The following is a 24,170-nucleotide window of genomic DNA, read 5'->3' as shown; positions in this document are numbered from 1 at the left end:
TCTGCGAAAGACGGTTGGAACTAAAACACCAGACTGAATCACAGAGTAAAGGGGCTTCTGAGAAATATTGGGCGGGGGCCTGGGGATCAGACAGGGCACCTCTGGGCCCTGAAGAAGACCGGGAGAATTCACTGAAGGCCGGCCTCGCCCCTGCCGCGGAGCACCTTCCGGCTGCAGAAGAAGAAAGAGAGCTCCCTGCAATGCTCTGCAGGTTCCCGGGGCTGGGCCCAGAAAAGGCTGTCAGATAAAGTGGAAAGATCTAGTCCAACAGCCCGAGAATTAAGACACACGTCTCCCTTGGATGCTCCTGGGCAAAGATTTCGTCGGTTCTCAGGAGGAAGGGATGTTAGGAAACATCAGAACCACACTGTAACTACGGCATTACTGGTTGTGGTACAGGAAGTCACATACCCAGAATTACACGAGTCACATGAATTCGTTTGTAATAGAGTCAGCCCGTGAATATGGGGTCAATAATTTATAGCTAACCCCTTCTGTTTACAGAGTCTCAAGCTGGTTTTTAAAAGTTAACTCTCATACCCAGAGGTGACAGGTAACCACGCTGGACAGGTGCACTGAAGACTGAAGGGCAGGGTCACCTCGCCAAATGTGCTTGATCAGGCCTGTCCACATTCGAGTGCTTTTCAGGCTTCACCTGAATTATACGTTCACAGTGGCTCAGACAGCAAGGCGGGCCACAAGCACTCACTCCGAGGACAGGAAGAGGGCAGGAAGTTATCCCACGTGAGACCGCTTCAAATTTCTGCAGTGAAAAGCCCAGCATCACATCCCATTCTCAAGTCGGAGCAGGATCAGCCTACAGGTGCGGGGAAGTGAGCCCCAGGAGGTGGACACGACCCTTCTCTCAGCCGAGGGATGGGGTCCAGAAAGCTCAGGGACCATGACGCTTCCTGTGGTGACACCAGCATTTCCCAACCACCCTGAGAAATACAGACATGAGAGAAAGTCTGGAAGTTTAAATTGCTAGAGACTCCGGAAAAACCCTGCTTTCTGCCCCCTCCGTGCGCTGGGAAATGCCCAGCTCAGCCCTCACAGATCGGTCCCCAAACCTCCCTGTCGTGGACGCAGGCGGGGACCCCAGACACAGCCGGAGACAGAAGACCAGGCCTCTAGGAACCACCATCTGTGCTCAGAATAGCAAATCACTTGATTAACTTCCCCAACTAGTTAATGGTGCCACCATTAACCAAGAATATATAATCCTTAGAAGAACAAAAGAGCATAATAATATTTCTTGGTACACTTTCCTTCTCCAGCACAAAACTTTAAAAATCTCTTTAAGATATGTGCCAGGAAACCACAAGAAATATGTCCACGTTTAATGGCCTAATGATTTCTCTCTGTATTCTAATTTTAGTGCTAAATTTGAGATTCTGGAAGTAGTATAAAAAAAAGAGAAAGTTTTCACTCGGGTTCCTAAGAGGATGATGGTAATACTACGCTTGCATGGACTTAGGCGGTATCTTTAGGCCGCTGGACTTGAAAATATAATACAAATAAAATGATAACGAGCAATTACATGATAGAGAATCCTCTTGTATGTCAAGGTCTGGGTTAGGCGTCTTCCGATATTATCCATTTACTTGTGGTGTAACCCAGACAGGGGGGCTGTTATCCATAATTGGTATCTATAACATCTCTGAGTCACTAATGGGCCACACAGTGGTATCCCCACTTCTCTGGTGAAAAATTAAAGTGGTGTGCCCCCCTCCTCGGTCATCAGCAAGTCACTTGCAGAGGGGTGATGACCGTTTGGTGTTCCTGCTCCCGGCCCAGCCCTCCCGGGGCTTCTCCAACTCCTTAAAACTCTGAAGGCGGGGGAAGAAAGATTATTACTCTCTCCCGGCAGGTGTATTATGTCCTTCAGCAGACTGTGGGGTCACCAAGTGCCACACAGATACAAGGAACCACACTTTCTTACACATGGTATGACAGGCAGCCCCTGAAGTGCTCCCGACGACCCCCCGGGCCCCACATTCACTCCCTGTGGAATCCCCTCGACTCACGCGGGGGCAGAGCCCAGTGACATGTTTCTCACAAGCAGAGCAGGATGGGGAAGGTGTAGCTGTCTTTAGGTCCTGAGGGCTGGGACTGCTGTCTTTCTGTCACTCTTGGCCCAGCCTGCTTGCTGCTCTGATGAGGGAGACTGCCCCCCGAACTGGGTGGAGACGTCCTGTGGACCCAATGTGCAAAGGTGGTCCTGGGCTAGGGCTGGGGGTAGACGGGAGATCAGAGACCTTCCCTTGAGTAGCTGACAATGTAAAAATGGGCAAACAAACCAGTTTATGTCAAACAACTGGGAAATGGAACAACACTGCAGTGAGCCTAAGTAAATGAGAGGAAGGCACACACAATGAATAGTATAAAATTAAACTTAAAGTGTCTCTCCTTCGGCCCTTACTGTCCTTAAGACGCTGCGTTACTATCTGTATCCAAGCTCCTGGACTCTCTCTTCTGGTTGCCCCATTCTCTCCCGGCCCTTATCTACCACTTCTACTCCAGCCACTGAATGCAAGCTTCAACCAACCCCAAGTGGGTGCATTTGGAGAGCCCCCAGACCTGGCCCCGGACGCAGCCAGAGAGCCCCTTTGTGCTCAAAGGCATGCAACCTAGAAGTGTGGTTGCGGGAGCTCGTTGGGTTGGGCTACCCTCCATGGATGGAGGACAGGGGCTGACAGATAATGCGTCCTCTCTGAGCCTCCCAGGCGGACTTCCAAGATGCACAATGCTGCACAGAAGGCCCAAAGGCATCCAGAGCGAGTTGGTCACGATGGTGACCAATCTGGTGGCAGAGCATTCCCCCTGGGGCTTCGAGGAAAGGTGCAGGACAGAAAGTGAACCAGGACTTCAGCATCACGGGCATGGCATCTCACACCAGAAGGAAGAGTGACATCACCGTGAGAGACAGAGGACCTGCCAGGGCGGAGCCCCGTGCTACAATGTTCAGATGTCCAGAGTCCGCAATGGCCAGCTTTCCTCCTCCTTGGAGCATTTCCTTTCTGTTACACACATAATAAGACGCTTTGTGGCCTTTTCTCCCATCGGTTTGGACTCTCTTCTTACTCCTTAGAAGATTTATCCTTTATAACCTTTACAACATATTGAATTTCCTCAGACTCAGTCTTATGCCTTCTTCACTTCCATATAGCTCTTGTAATTGTCCCCATGGGTCATGTCATCTACACCCACGGTTGTATTTCCCTCCTTTAAGTTAATTACTTTTGAAATTTTCTCCATTCCAGACACGGCTTATGGGATTCACACCCGTATATATTTTTTAATGTGTATTTATTTTTGAGAGAGAGAGAGAGAGTGTGAGCAGGGGCAGGGGAGGGGCAGAGAGAGAGGGAGACACAGAATCCGAAGCAGGCTCCAGGCTCCGAGCTGTCAGCACGGAGCCCAACGTGGGGCTCGAACTCCTGAACCTTGAGATCATGACCTGACCTGAAGTCAGATGTCTAACCAACAGAGCCACCCAGGCGCCCCCCAACCCATCTTTCCAGCTATTTTCTTGTAAATTGTAAACTCTTGTTAAACGCCCCAGAGTCGCCTGAAACTCAGTTCCAAAAGCAAGCCCATGAACAGCCCAAGATATCGCCACCCTCTTTGTAACCCTGAACCTGATGGGCGAGCCCCGTCTTATCTCTAGCCACACTGGGTTTCTCTGTACCTCTTATTCACCACACACACCCTCCCCACCAGACTCTGTCAGAGTCCAGCTGAAGTTCCGATTCCTTCTGGAAGCCTTTCCGGGTCTACCTAATGGGGTCAAATTTTTGTTTTACGCTCACGAAACTCCTCTTGGCAGTTCTACGCAAGTGGCACTGGTTATGTGCCTACGTGACTGTATTGCAGGCTCCGTGACATAAGGTCGCTTGCCTCTTTTGCACGACTTAGTGCACAAAATGAAACTGAAGATATAAAAGAATAATTGGACGTGTCTCTACAAGACTAGAAGGAGCTTGAATCTTCCTGAGGAAAGAGCCCTGTGTCCAAGCCCTAGAGAAGGACACTTACCTAGGTTTGCCAGGTAAGTGCTTTCCATGGGCTATCCCATCCAGTCCCCACCTGAGCATGGCTAGATGCCCACTGACCCCTTGTTTGAGGCTGGAAGCTGGGCTCCAAAGAGCTGATTGTTCCAGATAAGCACTTGAGCCTGGGGGCTGCTAGATTTGCAAATGCACTGTGGGCGGGGCAGCAGAGAGGAGCAGTTGGAAGAATTGCTGTTTTCCTAATGCAAAGTGCAATATTTGGATATTCTGGGTGGAGCTGTGACCCAATGTATTGAAATTTTATTGCAAATGAAACATTTATGCTATTACACGAGAGATGCCTGGGAATTGGACAGTTGGTTCATACAAAACTATTTTTTATGACAGTCTTTTCAATGAGAAGTTGAGTTAGTGCCTAGAAACAAGGTATCCTGGCTGCCTTTGAAACACACAAATAAGGATGTGATAGACATAAATCCAAAGATAGAATTCCAGTTTCCCCACCATCAGATAGGAATCACATATGGTCATACCAATTTGGGAAACACTGTGTAACCCACATAAGAATATGAAAAGCTTCAACATATCCTCAGTAAAGAAACTTACTTGATTGTGTTTAACTAGAGTTCTTAAATTTATGTGACTATGGAAACTATATATTTTTTTTAATATCCAGGGATAATGACACAGACATTAAAAACAAAGTCGAAAGTCCTGGCTTGTGCCATTTCCTCCAGAATTACAGATCTAGACCCTTCCCTTGCAAGCCACCCACTTTTCTAAAAATATCTGCATCTTAAGTTATCCAGTTAGGAAGTTATGTCTAATACCCAACTCCAAGTGGTCCTGCAGAGGGCCAACATTTCCTCCAGAAGAACAGAACCTGTGCTTAGTTGTATGTCTGGTAACTGCTCACTACTTGAAAACCATGCAGGGTTGTTCCTTCGATTCAAGTTTAAAGTATCCATTTGCAGAGAATTTTTACAGAGCACACATTTTCAATACTTCAATTAGTTTTACCATTCACTAAATCCACTCCTGGTTTCTTACACTTTCCTACTCCAACACAGTCCTACCCCAAAGGCCAACGGATGCTGTGTGGTGAGAAACGGTTCCTTCAAGGTTCCTGTGGACAGCCAGTGTTTTTACATGGCAAAGACTCATATTTAGCAAAGTGTTCTTTACCAAAAGAGTCATCGCTTGGAATGGGAGTCCACGGCACTCTTTCAGAAGGAGCATCGGGACAGACAAGGAAGACCAATGGAGAGTTCTACCACGCACAGAACAGAATCATGGATGCGCCCACATCCCCCCGATGAGCAGATAGGAGACTCTCTTCTGTAAGATTTGGGAGAACAAACACAAAGTGTTGTGCTGAAGGCTTCTAGGAGCAGGAAGCTCATGAGGAAACCAGGCAACCCATCCTGGTGTTGAGACCTTCCCACTGAGAAAAGAGGCTCTACTAAGATGACCTAGTATCTGTCTTCCTAAGCTTTTCTCACATGGGTGTTGGCTGTGTCTCTCCCAGACAAACCCACGACAAAGGCATTACCCCATCCCTATGAGAGCCTTCAAGTACCTGCTGAGTTTTTTTCTCTTATTCAAGAGTAGAGATGACATTTTTGGTAGTGTCCGTGAAAGGAGCTGAACCACTCTGCGATCCACATCCAACACGTCCACGTGCTTGAGTCTTAGAGAGGCAAGCACAGGGGTGGGTATAGGACTCGCGCAGTCCCAAGGCTGAAGGATGCCTTCTACCAGGTCCAGTTCCCTAACCCCCCGCAATCAGATAAAGATGACCAGCTGTTCCAAAGGAGGTGGATGGAAACAATGAAAACTTTTGTGTTATGGACATTAAAACAACAGAAGGTGGAAGAGTGGAGACAGTTTTTCAAAAGATGTACATTTTGAGGAAAAAGATGGAAATCTCCAATAAATAATCCAGCTGTCAAATACCTTTTAAAAGAAATTCTAAAAATTCTAGGACTGGGCTCGGATCGCCATGCAAACCAATCTCCCAGGTACTCCAGCGGGATGTAATTCAACAAGCTAGACTTCTCGTGCAGGGACAAGAGCCTCTCAAACACCCCAAGAAGGTGTTCAGGCTTGACTTAAAATCCAGGTACCCGTAGAGCTCACAGAAGCGTCACAAAACCCTGGACAGAATGGTCTCAGAAGAACAGGAAAGGCAGTGGAATTCTGTATTTTACTTGCCAGAGAATAAAGTTCCACAAATGCACATTTCTAAAGTTGCTAATCTCTTATAAGCTGAACATCTGCTTCACTGATACAAATAAATTTCACCTTCAAGCTCATTTAAAATTAAAGAGCCGAGATGAATTTTAAATTACGAGCATGTTAAAAGAATAAAAGGAAAAGAAAGAGCTAGTTTTAGGCAGCCACTAAAGCCCAGAGTGAGATTTTATAGAAACTTCTGGTGCAATTTTATGGGAAGCTCATATATGAAGTGCTAAAAACAGGGATTTATATAATGAAAAGTGATATTTCAAGTCTTGTCTAGAATACTATGATGGCTAAGAGATAATTAACATTTCATTTTAGTTTAGGGAGAACCTGACAGTTGGTTTTTGTTCTCGGGATAAAATTTATGGTATGATTGAGAAAATGGCAAGGAAAAGAACTACACAAAAGGGTAAGATAAATCTTTATAAAAAGACAACTTCTAATCATGTCCCTCAAGAAAATCCTACGAAATTTCCCCTAAAAGGAGTGATTTTTTTTTTTTCTGCCAAAGGGATTTTTATACCTTTCTTCTCTCCTAGGTGGCAGTGTGGCATAAAAAGAGACTAATTCGGGACCCATCAACTGTTTCAGGATTCCAAGATCACGGAGAATGAAGGTTCAAGGGAAAATACTTAATAGGGTCTCAGAAGGGAGAAACAATTTTTTATAGACAGAAAAGAACGGTACTCACTGGCTCCACGTTGTATGAAAACAGAGCATATTCCTTATCTGGAGAGATTTCATATCGGATGGCTCTTAATGATTCCTAAAAGGAAAAAAAAACACAAATAATTTTATTTTTTTTAACATTTATCTATTTTTGAGACAGAGAGAGACGGAGTGTGAGCAGGGGAGGAGCAGAGAGAGAGAGAGAAGGAGACACAGAATCCGAAGCAGGCTCCAGGTTCTGAGCTGTCAGCACACGAGCCCGACGCGGGGCTCGAACTTGTGAACCGTGAGATCATGACCTGAGCTGAAGTCAGCTGCTTAACTGACTGAGCCACCCAGGCGCCCCTAAACACAAAGAACTTTAATGTGTGACATGTGACATAGCTCAGAATCTTGTAACGAATCTGTGCTTGCTGCTTCTGTTTTCAAAATCTGCTAATAAAATTTGTATGCAATAAATTCGCTGAAGTCTATTAAAGATGGCAATATCTTTTCTTTGCTGAAGAATACTCAGGCAATTGAGACTTTTGCACATTTTGTTCATTTTTTTTTCAAATTTCAACAAAGCAATACTTATGGTTATCTATGGAAACAAATCAATAGACGAAAGATGAAAACCAATCATCCCTTCCCACAAGACTCTGTCCTCTCTGTACCTTTAAACTTAGAAGCTGACTTTAAGCAGACTGGTCCCCCAATTTTTTTAATGTTTATTTATTTTTGACAGAGAGAGAGAGAGACAGAGAATGAGCGGGGGAGGGGCAGAGAGAGAGCGAGACACAGAATCCGAAGCAGGCTCCAGGCTCTGAGCTGTCAGCACAGAGCCTGACGTGGGGCTCGAACTCACGGACTGTGAGATCATGACCTGAGCCAAAGTCGGACGCTTAACCGACTGAGCCCCCCAGGGGCTCCAAGAAGATGGTCCCTAAAAGGCAGAATTACATTCTACACATTGTTTTGCAGCTTGCTTTTTCCCCATGATAGACACCGGCCCCCGAGTCGGTCCGTGTGCAGAGGACCAGCTGTGGTTCTTCCTTCAAATATCTTCCTGGTACACAGGCAATCTTACCCACAAGAAATCATCAGAAAGGCTATTTCCCTTCCACTCCCCTCCCCAACCTTCTCCGCTGTGATCACACTGCTGTGCAGACCCCACGCCCACTCTCTGTCCACAGGCAACCCTACCAACGATCGTACGGCCACGTGCAAACACACAGATGTGTAACCACAACAAAAAGTGACATCACACCATACATCCCTCACCTGGGTTTTCTTGAGCAACAATTGGTTTGGCCTGAAGTGCTGACCTTCAGAGCTTCCACGGACCTACATGGTGTGGATCTCTCTTGATTTACTCAGTCCTTACTAAAGCGTGGTTACAGAAGATTCTTGGTATTCATGGCAGTAATGTTCTAGAAAGTCCCCACGAACTCTGAGTCAGGGAAAACTGCAGCACACTGTTCCTAAGGGAAACGCAGCGCTAGGTTCTGGTGAGGGTCTGGTCACAATACTTTGGTCAGCCAATCTACACATAACCTTGTTTCACATGTGTTTCTGCTTAAAGACGTCTTATTTTTTTAAGTTTTTTTTTTAATGTTTATTTTATTTGTGAGAGAGAGACAGAGTATGAGTGGGAGAGGGGCAGAGAGAGAGAGAGAGAGAGAGACAGAATCTGAAACAGGCTCCAGGCTCCGAGCTGTCAGCACAGAGCCCAACGTGAGGCTCGAACTCATGAACCGCGAGATCACGACCTGAGCTGAAGTCAGATGCTTAACCAACTGAACCACCCAGGTGCCCTTCAAGACATCTTACTGACTGTATGCCGTTGACTCACTGACACTGAACTCATAGTGAACAACACTACACTCAGCCTGAACAAATCATCTCACAAATGTGTCTTCTCCGCATGGCACATCACAGCCTTCTTGCATTTCAGAACACTACCGCACTCCAGCATTATCCTTGGGGGCCATTTTAAACAGCATAATCACCAAGAAAAAGCACAAAGAACATGGAAAGCATGGCACGACATAGACCACACACACACACACACACACACACACACACACCTGTTCACAGCATGAGATCTGGAACCCCAATTTTTTGGCCACTATGCACACATCTGGGAATGACTGGAAAAGCACCATGACTGTTCATGTGGACATTACAGACACAGTTTAGCACACGGGTGCGTCTGCAAACACAGAAGCTGTGAGCGGCGAGGATGGGCTGGGATGTGTGTCCAGTGCGGTTATACGACTCACAACGTTGCAATAAAAATCCTCACCCATGTTTGTTTTTTATGGAACACATTTCTAAGGGTGGGGTTGATGATGCACAAGTTTTTAAAAAGTGCAAATAGATATTGCCCAGTTGCTCTTCGAAATGTTTCTGGAATTAACACTCTCATGACTGATGAGCGAATGCATCCTTTCTCCCTTCTCTGGCAGAAATGCTGCCATACATTCTTCCGTTTGACCCTCTGATGGATGTCAGGTGGCACCTCGCTGAGAGTTTAGTTCCTATTTCCCTGCCTCGGGCACATTTGATCCTCACTGGATATTTTTGGCAATGCGGATTTTATCTTTAGAAAACTGTCCATCCCTGTCTCCTTGAAGGTACCTGTTATGCTGAGTTTTCTATTTTTTCTGAAGCTCACTCCTACCACGTTCTTATCCCCACTTCTCTTCTCAAGGTGACCAGAGACTAACTTGCTTAATGTCGTCATGATGTCTCAATTCTCCTCTTGACACAACTCATCACTTGCTCCTCCTCAAAACCCTGTCTCCACTTGGCTTCTAGGACGCACACCTGGTTTTCTCGTACCTCCTCGATGCTTCTCTTCATGCACGTTCGCTGGTTCCCTTCATTTCTCTGACTTCTGAATGTTGGAGTAACCAACATAAATGACTGGGTTTCCTATCGGAAATCACATCCTAGGTGACACCATCCACACTCGTGGCTATGAATTCCAAGTACCTGCTGACGATTCCAAGCGTCACATGTCCAAGACCCTGTGAACCCAACTGGACTTGACCCTGACCTTCAGATGTGTATGTCCCACTGCTTCCCTGGCACCTCCACTCGAATGTCAAGTGGGAGACTCAAGGTAATGTGAATACAATACAGCCCCTCATATTCTGTCCCTTCTCCCTCCAGCCCCAGCAACCCCACCCCCTCAGCCGCTCAGGGCAAACTCCTGGCTCTCCTCTCCTCTGTCTCACACATCTTAGATCTAGCCGAGCAGAAACCACTGTTGGGCTACCATCAGAGTCTATTCAGAACAGGCTTCCCTTCCCCCCGCCACCACCCTGGTCTCAGCATGAGTCTTCCGCTCGGGCCATGGCAGTAACCTTGCAGCAGTGTCCCCAGGCTCTAACTTTGTCCCCTGCACTCTACTCTAGCTGCAGGGGCCGGGGCCAGCTTTTCAGTATAGGAATCATCACCCTGCCCTCTGCTTGAAGCCACACCACCTTGGCTTCCATCACAGTGGGCTAAAAGTCAAAGTTACCACTGAGCAGTGGGGCTACTCCTTGGTCCCTACCTCCAAGTATGGCCTCTTGACCCTGCTGTAGACCCAGCCACACTGCTGTCTACACCTTCCATGAGCACGCCAGGCACACGCTGGCTTCGTAGTCTTCATGACTGGTCTTTCTCTTGCTTGAAAAGCTCTAGATTGTCACCCGTCAGCTTTCTTCTCAGGAGCCTCCTTCTAAGTGAAGACTTCCCTCTCTTCCGTGGCCATGAGATCTAGAAATCTCAATAGGCTTGCCTCCAATTTTTCATAACCCTCATCCCTTATTTTCCTGGGCATACTCACTATTAAAATAATGTATATTTAACCTATTTATCTTATTTAGTGCCCTTCCCCTCCCCTAGAATGAAAGCTTCTCGAAACGAGGGCTTCTGAAAGAAATCTTTAACTTCTCTCTGCAATGCTTTGTAGTTTTCAGCATACAGCTTTTGCCCATATTTTGTTAGATGTATCCCTAAGTATTTGACATTATTGATGTTTTATATATGTAAAATATACACATCTCAATATTCAGTTGTTTATTGCTAACATATGGAAATAGAATTGATTTCGGTACCTTGACCTTTTGTTCCGCAACTTTGCTAAATTTCATTAATTGTTATAGCAATTTTTTTGTACATTCTTTAGAATTTTCTATCTAATCATATTTTCTGTGGCTGAAGAGTTTTTTTTCCCCACTCCTTTCCTAATTAGATGCATTTTGCTTCTTTTTATAGCCTAATTACACACTAGATAGACGCCCGTATAATGTCCGGAAATATAATGAGGGTGGACACCTCGCCTTTTTTCTGATCTTAGGGAGAAACATTCAGTCTTCATTAGTAAGTGTATTAATGGCAGGTGCTTTTGTAGATGTCTGTTATCAGGTTGAAGATGCTCCTGTCTATTTCCAGTTTGCTCAGAATTTTTACAATGGATGTTGAGTTTTATAACGAGTGTTGAATTATCTCCAATGCTTCTTCTGCATTTTTGGAGATAATTACGCTGTTTTGCTCTTTTTAGTCTGTCAAAATGGTTAATTACATTGTTTGATGTTCAAATGTTGAAGCAAACTTGCATTCCTTAGATAATCTCTATAGGTCATGATGTATTAACCCTTTTATATACTGCTAGACATGATTTGCTATTTTGTTGAGGATTTTTGCACCTGTGTTCATAAGGGAAATTAGTCTGTGGTTTTCTTTTCCGGTAATAACCTCGTTTGGTTTATACTTGAGGGAAGTGCTGGCCTAATAAATGACTTGGGAAGTATTTCCTCCTCTTCTATTTGTTTTGTAAGTTTGTACAGAACTGGTATAATGTTTTCCTTAAATGTTTGGTAGAATTGACCAGTGAAGCCATTTATTTGCACCTTGAATTTTCTACATGTGGAACTTTTTGACCATTAATTCCTTTTACATCAATATAGGACTATTGAGAGTCCCTATTTCACTTTTAGTGAGCTGTGATAATTTGTATCTTTTAAGGATTTATTTATTTCACTTGTTTATTCTCATTTCATTGTCAAGTTTATTGATCTATGGCTACTACAAATATTTTCGATTACCCTTTCCAAGCCTGTACTGATGGGACTTTCTTCTGTTCCTATTATTGGTTTTCGTCCTTTATCTTTGTTCTTGATCAATTTCATGAATCTTTTTCAAAAACCAGCTCTGGGTTTTGTTTATTTTTTTTCTGCTATTTTTTTCTTTTCCATATGGTTGATTTTTTCCCTTTAGTGCCTTTCTTCTGCATACTTACACATCATTCCTTTTTTTCTAGTTTTGTTTTTTTTAAGGTGCATGCTTAGATCTAATAATAGGAGCACTTAAAGCAATAAATTTCCGTTTAAGTGCTGCCTACCTGCACACCATAAATTTTCATTTTATATGTCTTAATTTCCCTTCATTTCAACACATTACCTAATTCCCATCTGATTTCTTCTTTGGCCGATCCATCACTTAAAAGCAGGTTGTTTAATCTTCAATCATCAGGCCACATTCCAGATATTTTTCTGCTGTTGATTTCTACTTTAATTATGTATTTGCTAGACACTGGTCTTTGCGTAATTTCCAACCTCCGAGATAAATTGAGACTCGTTTAATGGCCCAGACTTTTATCAGTTTTGGTGAATGTTCCACGTGTGCTCAGAATGAACGTGCTCTCTGTTGGTGAGGGATGTGACCCATCAATGTCAGTTAGGTCAGTTGGCTGACCGTGCTTTCAAGACTTTGGTATCTGTCCTGATCTGTTTTCCTACATGTTCTATCAACTACTCAGAGAGGACCGTTGGAACCTCCCACTTCAATTGTGGATTTGTCCACTTCTGGTTTTGGTTCAACCAATTCTGGCTTCAAATCTTATAGCTCTATTGCTAGTTGGATATACCTTCAGCATTCTTCTGCCTTCTTAAAGAACTGACCCCTTTATCCTTATGAAATATTTCTTTTTATTTCCAGTAGTAGGGACTCTTCTGTAGTCTACTTTGATATTAACAGGACCATTCAGGCTTTCCCTTGGTTAATGTTTGGATGGTATGTCTGTTTACATTAATTTAATTTTAACCTGTGTCTTTCTATTGAAAGTATATATCATAGAAGGCTTAGAGCTGGGTCTTGCTTTTTAAAACTCACCTTTGAATCCTCTGGGAGTAATAAGGGAAGCTTATGGACATAATGATATAGGAAACCTGTCCTTTATACTATAGTTATCTTCCACCCTGCATTGTATCAGATTTCTGCTCTGGGTGTCCTGCCCAAGAAAATTCTAACATGTTCCAAAGATTTTATGTGTGTATGTTTGCGGTTTTTAGTCAACGTAGAGTGTAGGAGAAAGGAATTAGAAGTCTTACATTAAAAGGAATTGGAGAGGGGCGCCTGGGTGGCTTAGTCGGTTGGGCGGCCGACTTCGGCTCAGGTCATGATCTCGCGGTCCGTGAGTTCGAGCCCCGTGTCGGGCTCTGTGCTGACAGCTCAGAGCCTGTTTCGGATTCTGTGTCTCCCTCTCTCTGACCCTCCCCTGTTCATGCTCTGTCTCTCTGTCTCAAAAATAAATAAACGTTAAAAAAAAAATTAAAAAAAAAAAGGGAATTGGACATCTTCACCACATTTAAAGACCCTTTTATAAAAAAACAGATGCATTTTTTTCAGGACTAGCCAATTCATTTTCTCGAAGTTCCCACCAAATAGCTACATGTTGACCACGTTTACCTCTCCTGGCATTGTTCATTCCCTTATGTAGATCCAAACGTTCACCCGGTATAATCTTTCTTACCCCAAAGAACTTCCTTTCACTTTCTCAGAGTGCTAGTGTGTGGCCAGTGAATGCTCTCGGATTTTGTCTCCAGTTTATTTTATCTTTAACTTTGAAAGATATTTTTATTGCATGTAGAATTCTAATCTTCAGTAAGATTTTGTAGTCTGCGTTAAGTCTTATGCTGTTCTTGGATTTATGAGAGAACTTTTGTTTTTGTTCATATAGTGAATGGAATATTCTAGGTACTTAAGTCTGTGAAGAGAGAGCCATGGATTTATTTACATATTTTTTGTATTCAGCCACATGAAATTTTTTCCTTATTAATTACAGCTTAGGTAAACTAACATCTTTTAGATTTTCTAGGGATGGAATTATGTTACCCAGAAAAGAAAGACATTTTTCTTTCGTTTTCGAGTTCCCCATCACTTACTCTGCTTGTATACGGCATTTCCTGCTATCTCCAAGAGCACATTTAATATGAATAGTGATGGTGAGTACTCTGGCCCGACTGCAATTGACATAGTTCTACTGTCTGCCATTGAGAATGGTTTTCGCTGCTAGATGGCTTAGGGTAAATGGTTTTTGTCATATTTAGGCAGGTTTCCTTTTCATCTCACCCAGAAATTTTATTAGCAGTTATTGATAAGCTTTACCAGTTACGCTTTCAGTGTCTGTGTTGTAATCATCAAGGATTTTGCTGTCATTTTGTAGTTGTAATGGGTTTTGCTGATTGAGTTCTTGATATTTAAATGCTGTCGTCATGAGTACACGATTCAGAGTGAAACACGATTCTGATACATGAGTGGGTTCCACTTGCCAATATTGTGGTTATAACGTCTGCAGCTACACTCGCTGGTGAGACTGGTGCGCAGTTTCCATTTTGCGTTATTTGGGGCTGTTTACTCATACTCAGTAACGTAATTTTTAAGAACATTACCCTGATTTTTATTATTTTTTTTAAGTTTTTTTATTTTTATTTTTTTTAATTTTTTTTTTTAATGTTTATTTTTTGAGACAGAGAGAGACAGAGCATGAACGGGGAAGGGGCAGAGAGAGAGAGGGAGACACAGAATCGGAAGCAGGCTCCAGGCTCTGAGCCATCAGCCCAGAGCCTGACGCGGGGCTCGAACTCACAAACCATGAGATCGTGACCTGAGCTGAAGTCGGACGCTCAACCGACTGAGCCACCCAGGCGCCCCTAAGTTTGTTTATTTTTGAGAGAGCAGAGGAGGGGCAGAGACAGAAAGGGAGAGAGAGAATCCCAAGCAGACATCCGTGCTGTCAGCGCAGAGCCTGATGCGGGGCTCAATCCCACGACACGATCATGAGGTCATGGCCTGAGCCGAAATCAAGAGTCAGATGCTCAAGTGACGGAGCCACCCAGGTGCCCCCATCCTGACTTAGAAAAACATCAATCTACACATATGACAAGCCCATATGTATGGAATTGTCGGCGTGTTGCCGGTGAGACACTTATGCCAAGGGCTGGTGTCTTGTTTTCATGTAACGGATAAATACCGTGTGATCATAAACGCAGAGAAGGAAAGGCGGCCGTGAGTGAAAGAAAAAGATACAGGATGATGGAATGCTCCAAATCATCAAGGAATGGAAAAGAAATGCAGAGCAGGGAGTACAAATACGTCCCTGGGCTGTTTTGTGAAAATCTCCTCAGAAAGGAAAACAAGGAAATAAGTAAGATTGGTAACGATAAAACCAAAGGCAGATGCTGAGAAGATGGCACAAGTTATGGGGACACCCTGTGCACCTCGATGGGAACACACATCAGCCTTGGCCAGACAGGCGGTGGTGAGCTGCCTGTCCCTGTGCACGAGGAAGGAGGGAGCGTGTGCCCCTGGGGGTCCTCCCGGGGAAGGCAGCCACTGTCTGCATCTGGGCCCTTGATGCACCCTAAAAATCATTAAATTTGGAGTCAGATCGAAGCAGGTGCTGCCCCTGCACTGGTGGTGAGAGCCGGAAGAAACCTGAAAATGCAGCTGGACAGAGCAGAGCAGACCCACCACCGAGAAAAGCTCTCACCTCGAAAACAGGTAAATCCGCACGGTCGCGTCGGCAGGTGTTGCATCAGGCTGGCCTGACACAGTGTTTTGCGGGTGTGATCCTTATTTCGGGGCAATGTGCAGTGGCCACGGGGACAGGCAGCGGTGGCCTCACGGTGTGAGCCCCGCACCTGAGGCTGTGGCACCCCCCTGGGCCGCGGGACACTGGCCCCAAGACCCCTTACGCCATCTAGAAATGATGTAGCTCGGGACCAGCCCTGGGGGCTCTCAGCTACCAGCTACGTGACTCAGAAAAAGACCTCTTGGCCTCCAAAAACCTCAGTAAAGTGGGAAGAACATCCCGCCTGCCGCTCACAGGGTTTCAGTTAAATAAGGAAACACGCGTGGTGTTTACACCGTAAGCACTCACATAGCCTTGCGTGTTGAATGAACCCCGCGTGCACCCTGCAGCGTCCCCCTCCTTCCTCGGTTAGCCCTGGTTTTCTCCTCCACGGCCCTGACTGCTCCCCACTCCGGGTGTCTGAGACCCGCGCCCACGCCCCCGGTGGACGCAGACCATGGCTACAGCCTCGGTGGCCCTCATGCACCGCGCAGCCGGACTCGTCAATGTTGCCTCTGTGACGGGACGCAGACTCGTCCCTCCTGGTTTCCCCAGTCACTGCTTTCACCAGGACCTGGTTCAGCCTCACCTGGGCCCGAAGCAGTCCCAGGGGGCCCCTCGCCTCTCATCTTTCCCTCCTGCACCCCCGTCACGTGGCTCTAGCTTTATTTTCCTAGACAGACCCGACCTCAACAGTCCCATCCCTTTCAGTTTCCTGCAGAGTAAAGGCTAGACCCCCGGGGAAGGCGCTCCGTGGCTTGCTCCCTGACCTTTTCCCGGGGCCCTGAGCCACGGCCTTCCAACCGCTCCCACGTGACCTGCACCGGAGCTGGTGACTGGCCACCCTGCCTGCCCACGGGACATTCACTGCTCAGCCCGTTCGCTGTGCAGCAAGGATGTTACTTCCTACTTGTCTTCAAACTGCACTCAAACTGCCCCCTTCGGGGGCTGCTGAACGTCCCTCTCTGCGCCCTATCTACTGCTGACATCGACTGTCTTCTCTCCTTCCTGCCTCTACTGCAGCACAGACGTCACAAATGCCTGCCTCTTCTAGATCTGGGTGGAAAGGTCCCAGAGAGTAAAACTGTTTCATTAATCCTGGTCTCCACCCACCCACCTCGGCCAGCCCAGGGCCCTGCTCAGAGGACACACTTTCATGTCAGATGAGAGCACAGGGGTGACAGAAGGACGACATCAGACCACCTAAAACCTGCCCAGCGTAGCAGGTGCAGGGCCAGGAAAATTAAGCTGCTACTTTATTTCTTCGCAGGTCTTTTAAAGACACAGGTACACAATGTTATACTTCCCGACTTAAAAAAAGAAAAGAGAGGGGCGCCTGGGTGGCGCAGTCGGTTAAGCGTCCGACTTCAGCCAGGTCACGATCTCGCGGTCCGTGAGTTCGAGCCCCGCGTCAGGCTCTGGGCTGATGGCTCGGAGCCTGGAGCCTGTTTCCGATTCTGTGTCTCCCTCTCTCTCTGCTCCTCCCCCGTTCATGCTGTCTCTCTCTGTCCCAAAAATAAATAAAAAACGTTGAAAAAAAAAATTAAAAAAAAAAAAAAAAAAAAAAAAGAAAAGAGAGCGACAAGCCTAGGAAATAAAAATAAGTAAAAAATATTTTTGTTTTCTGTTCTTTTAATAAGTGGGGGGGAAAAAGAGGAAGAGGGGGAAAGAAAGGGAAGAGGAACAAGAAGAAAATGTGTCTGAGACACGAGGGGGAGGAAGAAAAAAAATGCAGAGGGACGGCGGCTGGACCGAACGCTGCAGGCACAGAAACCAAGCTAGAATAGACACCACGCGTGACGTGGCTTTTGACAACATTCTTGCAAACGACGGTGACTTGTTATGCCACCCCTTTGTTCCTGGACTAAGGGGGTTGGAAACTCAGAGGCCGGTCTGGTTAGAAGTCAGCGAGTGTGGTCGCTGTGGGGACCGGACAGCTGCTACCCCGTTCTGCTCGCCAAATTCTGCTGAGAAAATGATGTCTCGCTGCTTTTAGCTATTCCTGTATTTCAAGAAAGGACAGAAACCTGGACTTCCAGCTTGCAAGAAACCAGTCTGTGGGCCAAACAAAACAGTTCAGCGGGCGTTCGGGCCGCTGGCTTTTGCCTTCTCAACTGCAGACAAAAACAAGGCTATTTCCCCTTCCTGGTTTTTACTGAGGTGGAAATGCTCGCTGGCCGTGCCGGCCTCTGCTGTCCAGCCGCAGGGCTGCTGGCTCGCTGTGTCATGCAGACCAGGAGGATGACAGCAAAAGTGGGGACGGGCCCACCAGGCAGGGGCTGGGACCCCTCCCACCTGGGGCGCACCTGCACCTGCGGGAGCCCACCTGGGACGCACCTGCGGGAGCCCACCTGGGGCGCACCTGCACCTGCGGGAGCCCACCTGGGACGCACCTGCGGGAGCCCACCTGGGACGCACCTGCGGGAGCCCACCTGGGGCGCACCTGCACCTGTGGGAGCCCACCTGGGGCGCACCTGCACCTGCGGGAGCCCACCTGCGGGAGCCAGCCTGCAGGGCTCCGCGGAGGGCAAGCAGGAGAAGCCCCAGCAGTGAGCTTCTTCCTCCTCCAAATGTGAGAACACACACACACACACACACACACACACACACACACACACACACACGGAGCCCTTGATGGAAATTAAGCGAAACAGAATAAAGTAAAGTGAATGCTAATTGGGAAAGCTCAGCATACTGGATGAAGGGAAAAAGGAAAAAAAGTGGTCAAATTCTTATCTCAACAGATTCCCGAGTTCCTCTACAACACATGAACCCATTACAGCTCTTGATTCTGGAAAGGGTCTCATAATACTTGTAATCATGTCCCTCTCTGTGAGGAGTCAGAATTCATTAATTTTTGAGACAGATAAAAATTCAAATCCTACAGTCTAATGATTATATAAAATCAAAGGGGAGCATAAATTAAAGACACAAAAAGACTTTTTATTTAAATGTTAACTTAGTAATTTAAATAAGTAATTAAAACAAGGAAAGACATAAAAAGTGAGAAAACTTGACATAAGCAGAGCAGCAGGACTCTTTTTTTTTAATTTACGTGTTTTCCCTTCCAAGTACTTTCTGAACTGTCTGCGGTGCTCACATATTCATTGATGGAGAGGTCTAATCCCTTTGAAACGTGATACTGAATTTTTAAAAATCTGATTAAAATTATTGAGTAAAACGGCATCGAAACAACAATTATGGAATTCATCACCATGAAAACTAATATACAAAGTCTTCCCCACCCAACAAGATGAATGATTTTCATAGTTCAGTGCTCACTTCCCAGCCTTTTCAATACACAGGGATGATGTTGATGTTGCTAATTGAAGTGTAAAGATGATATCGTATTCTTCTGTTTATTTAAAGATTTTTATAATGTTTATTTTGTGTGTGTGTGTGTGTGAGAGAGAGAGAGAGAGCGAGCAGGGAAGGGGCAGAAAGTGGGAGACACAGAATCCGAAACAGGCTCCAGGCTCTGAGCTGTGAGCACAGAGCCTGACGCGGGGCTCGAACCCACGAACCGCGAGATCATGACCTGATGTTACTTTAAATAAACACGGAAGAGGGGCACCTGGGTGGCTCAGTCGGTTGGGCGTCCGACCTCGGCTCAGGTCATGATCTCGCGGTTCGTGGGTTCGAGCCCCGTGTCAGGCTCTGTGCTGACAGCTCAGAGCCTGGAGCCTGCTTCGGATGCTGGGTCTCCCTCTCTCTCTGCCCCTCCCCCACTTGTGCTCCGTCTCCCTCTGTCTCAAAAATAAATAAACATTAAAAAAATTTAAATAAGTATTTTCAACTGTACATGAACTCCAAATTTCGATGCTACTTAAATCTCGGGGAAAATGGGTTTTCCCAGATTACGAGGCACTGACTGGCATTCGCATCCACTCAGTACTTATTTTAAAGCCTAAACATCACTTCATGTGTTCAGACGAAGCGCAGTCAGTGTGCCTACATTAATATTCCCTGTGCATGTGGAGATGAGGTGTTTTTTTAAACGAGACTGAGCAAGCCCTCCTGAAGTATTCTCTGTGCATTACTGCAATTTTTCTGTAAACGTCTAAAGCCCTAGGACGTGATCTTCCAATTACATATGATATGCAACACTTGTTTCCAGCACCTGCAGAGAAATGTCCCTCACACGAAAGAAACTGCTTTCATCTTATTAAATTAGTGTGGTTTCAATTTCACATTATGTTTAGCTGCTCAGGCTATAGTGTTACAAGTTTATTGCTTCTGCTAGGCTCCTCCTAAAAGTTGAAACCTAAAGTCATTTTCTGCTTTATTGACTTGCAGGAGGGAAAACTGAAATTATCCCGGTCATTAGAGAGAGTACTTACAATTTTTTTGCCTTCTATTAACACCGTAGAAATATTTGTTTCAACATTCTGTAGTATCACGTTTCCTTTCTGTTCTCTGTAGATGAATTCTTTATCTACAAGAGAAGAAATAAAAAAGAAACAAAACATTAAGGAGCTCAGCAGGCTTCTGACGGACACTTACACAGAACGAATCAACTATTCCGACAAAAATAGAATCCTGTGATTCATCAAAGGGTCCTTTTAATCTGGTGAAGTATATACAGCTGCTCTCAACATAACCTCATGTGAAGCTTCTCTCCGAATCTTTGCTCCTACGCTACACACTGGCATATAAAACACCAGTGCCCAGGCCCATGAAGTCTTTCGGACATTCTAGAGCTTTCTTGAGCCCAACACACAGTGGACACATGAAGCAGATTAAGAAACTTACTACCAAAAAGCATGGACAGTAATTCGCACTGTGGGTAGTGATTTCCTGTATGTACAGCTTGGGTGAACCGTGTTTATGCACGCATGCTCAGACATCCAAATCCTGCAAGACTGTTTCCAGTTAGTCCACAACCTTCCTTGCTACACCTGGAAGAGTCGGCAGTTTCTTGGTCATGCATACCCCTGAATGCATACATCCTGTCCTCAGAGACAGTGACCGTGGTCCTTTGCATGACTAACCTTTCAACTATTCCCTTAGGAAAGTAATAAAACACACCGATCAGGATGACTGCAGAGGTGTATCTGTAGGCACCTGTGTCTCCACTGCGAGTGAAAGGACACGTTTTCTGAAGGTTGCTGGTACAGGGCTGGGCACACGACGAGGGGAAGAAATACTGTCTGTCTGAGCAAAGGTGGGAGTACTGAGCCAGCTTGATGGTCAAGGCATTTCACACAATAACCAGTTGCTGATGGAACCACCTGCGCAGACTGGATTAATCCAAACGGTATTATCATTTCTACTCTTTATCTCATAAATTTACGCTCTTTCCTTTTTCACTCCTTTCTGCTGCTTGCTTTGGTTTTCATTCTCTTCTTTTTCCAGGTTGTTAAGGTGGGAGCTTAGATCTTTAGTTTGATTTTCCATCCTTTCTTTCTTTTTTTTTTTTTTACATTTATTTTTGAGACGCCCAACCGACTGAGCCACCCAGGCGCCCCGACCATCCTTTCTAATAAAACTGATGAACGCTAAAAATTTCCCTCTATGGATGGTGTTAGCTACATCTCACAAATTTTGATATGCTGAGTTACATTATTATTCAGTTCAAATTATTTCTAATCTTCCCTGTAATATCTGCGTGGCCCAATGATTATTCAGAAACATGTTGTTTAATTTGCAAGTATGTAAAGGTATTCTGGCCCTTTTATGTTTTATAGATTTTTTAATTTAAATTCACTGGATCAAAGAAGACTCGGTACATGATTTCAGTCTTTGAAAACTCATTAAGACGTTTTTGTGGTCCATAATATGGTCTAACCTGGTGAATGTCCTGTATGCATATTTAATGAAATGATTGATATGGCTGCATTTGGTCTAACGTGTGTATGTGTGTGTGTGAGGGCGTTGTATGTGTATGGGTGTGTGGGGTGTGTGTGTGTGGAGGTGGGGGTGTGGGGTGGGGGGGTGTAGGGGTGTGTGTGTGTGATTAGTTTCTACTTGTTTCCTCCACTTATTTCTGGCTTTCACTTTATTGTTGCATATTTTTCAGAATTTTAATTTCCCTATTTTAGCTGTATTTTTTTTTTAAATTAATGTTTTTATTATTTTTGAGACAGAGAGAGACAGAACATGAGCAGGGGAGGGGCAGAGACAGAGAGGGAGACACAGAATCCGAAGCAGGCTCCAGGCTCTGAGCTGTCGACACAGAGCCCGACGCGGGGCTCGAACTCACGGACCGCGAGATCATGACCTGAGCTGAAGTCGGATGCTTAACAGACTGAGCCACCCAAGCGCCCCTTAGCTGTATTTCTTTGCAACTTTTTTGTGCTTATCCTAGGGATTAGAATACATACTCAACTTTCCACAGTCAACAATGAGTTAATAGTGTACCAGCTCTGGTGAAATACAGACACTTATCAAGTTTTCAGCCCACATCCAGCCCCATGCTGTTATAATTGTCATGTGTATTGAATCAAAATACTTTACATACTCCACAAGATGTCATAATTACTGTTTATAACAGTACCTCATTTATAAAGAGAGGAAGAAGAAAAAGTCAGAAAGAAAAAAAAAGTCTGTTGCATTTGCCCATCACTCGCCTTTCTGACGCTTTTTAGACTTGATCCAGGACCTGAGTTTCCACCAGCATCATTTTCCTGCCTCTTGAGAACTTCCTCGAGGTATGTGTTTGTATGAACCTGCCGGCACCCAATTCCTTGAATTTGCTCGTACCTGAGTGCCTTTGATTTCCTTCACTTCTGAAGGATATTGCCTCTTCATATAGATTTCTAGGTTGATGGTGTTTCCTTTTCCTTTGGAAATTTCATGCCACGTCCTTCTGGTCACCATGGCTTCTAACAACAAGCAGCTCTTAATTGTTCTTTCCCTGACACTGTTTCTATGCATTTTTCTTTCGCTGTTTTCAAGACTGACTTCTTGCTTGTGGTTTCTAACAGCCCAGCTACGATGCATTTTTGATGAGACTTCTTTGTGTTCATTCTGTTTGGTGTTGGCTGAGCCTCGTGTCTGCAAATGTATGTCTTTGTCAAATCTTCAGCCTTTAATTTGCCGAATATTTTTTTCTATTTGTTTTATCCCTCTCCTCTCCTGGAGTGCCAGCTGCACACATGTTGGGGACCTTGATATTATCTAACACTCTCTGATGCTCTGTTCTTTAAAAAAAAAATTCCCTCTGTTCACCTCGAATAATTTCCATTGAGCTGTCATCACAGCTGTTTTGTCTCTCCTTTGTCATGATTATTTGACTGCCAAGTCCACCCAGTGAATTTTTACATTTCAGAATCTGCGTTCTTATGTTTAGGATTTTCCATGTTGTTCTTTCTTTCCCTGCTGACATTTTCATTCACGGAAAACATACGTACTTCCTTGTGCGTCATGGAAATATATACGCTTTTAGGATGTTTGCCCCATCAGTTCCAAAATCTGTTTCATTCTGGAGTCAGACTCAGTTAATTTTCTTTTATACTGAAAGTATGTTCCCCTCTCTTTTGGGGGGGGCATTCTTTGTAAGGAAGGTAATTTTGTGCTATATATATATCCTAGACACGATGGTTGTCAGTTTCTGGACATTCTGGACTATGTTAATATTCTTTAATAAATGTGGTTTCCTATGCAACACCAGGTAATTTTCTTCGCTAGACACGGACCACCAACTTTGGGCAGCAGCCTTTTATACTCAATGCCGGGATGTTACCTACAGCTGAACTGCTCTGCTTGTCTTCTGGGCGTGTGTGGCTCACGGGTCAGAGACACCAGGGCACTGCTGGTTTCTGTGTTACTAATCTCTGTTCCACCCTGTCTCGTTACCCCCTCCCCTTCTTATCTTTTCAGTTTGACACTTAGCTTATTAATTTCAGCATTTCCACTTTTCTTATAGAGTCACAACTGGTGCCATAAATTTCCTGAATTATGTCTTTATCTGAATCCACAAGTTTTAATGGGTAGTTTTCTCATTAGTGCTCTGTTCCGTGCATTTTTTAGTTTCTGTCATGCTTTCCTTTTCAACCTGGGAGTTACTGGGAATTTATAATTTGCAAATGTATGTAAAACACTCTTCTTCGTCTTTTTGTTATTGACTTGTAATTTGCTACATGTGTTAGAAAAACGTGTACCATCCACTCTTTGAAATTTGTTGAGTCTGGTTTATAGCCTGAGGCGGGGTTCGTTTTTGTGGAAGGTTTCTTGACAGAGTGGATATTTTCTAACCGGAAGATGCAGGGCTCTCTATTTGGTCTTTATTTATTTATTTTTAATGTTTATTTATTTTTGAGACAGAGAGAGACAGAGCATGAACAGGGGAGGGGCAGAGAGAGAGGGAGACACAGAATCTGAAACAGGCTTCAGGCTCTGAGCTGTCAGCACAGAGC

General features: G+C 45.0%; 1 protein-coding gene across 5 annotated transcripts in view; it reads right to left on the bottom strand.

Annotated features, from left to right (window-relative positions):
- The window catches only part of DPP6 (dipeptidyl peptidase like 6), a 939,040-nt gene that overhangs the window by 269,291 nt on the left and 645,579 nt on the right, over positions 1-24,170 (bottom strand). For all 5 annotated transcript variants that reach the window (XM_053898709.1, XM_053898707.1, XM_053898705.1 and 2 more), the window contains exons 4-5: positions 20,154-20,248; positions 6,949-7,023 (exon numbers count right to left, since the gene is read on the bottom strand). In XM_053898709.1, coding sequence (XP_053754684.1) covers positions 6,949-7,023; positions 20,154-20,248 — 170 coding nt within the window. The remainder of the gene's footprint in view (positions 1-6,948; positions 7,024-20,153; positions 20,249-24,170) is intronic.

This window comes from Panthera pardus, unplaced genomic scaffold, assembly GCF_024362965.1.
Source record: "Panthera pardus isolate Hobbes unplaced genomic scaffold, ASM2436296v1 HiC_scaffold_9, whole genome shotgun sequence".
In the NCBI taxonomy this organism is placed as follows: Eukaryota; Metazoa; Chordata; class Mammalia; order Carnivora; family Felidae; genus Panthera; species Panthera pardus.
Note: the sequence above shows the minus strand (reverse complement) of the source record. Positions and strands in the feature narration are given on the sequence as shown.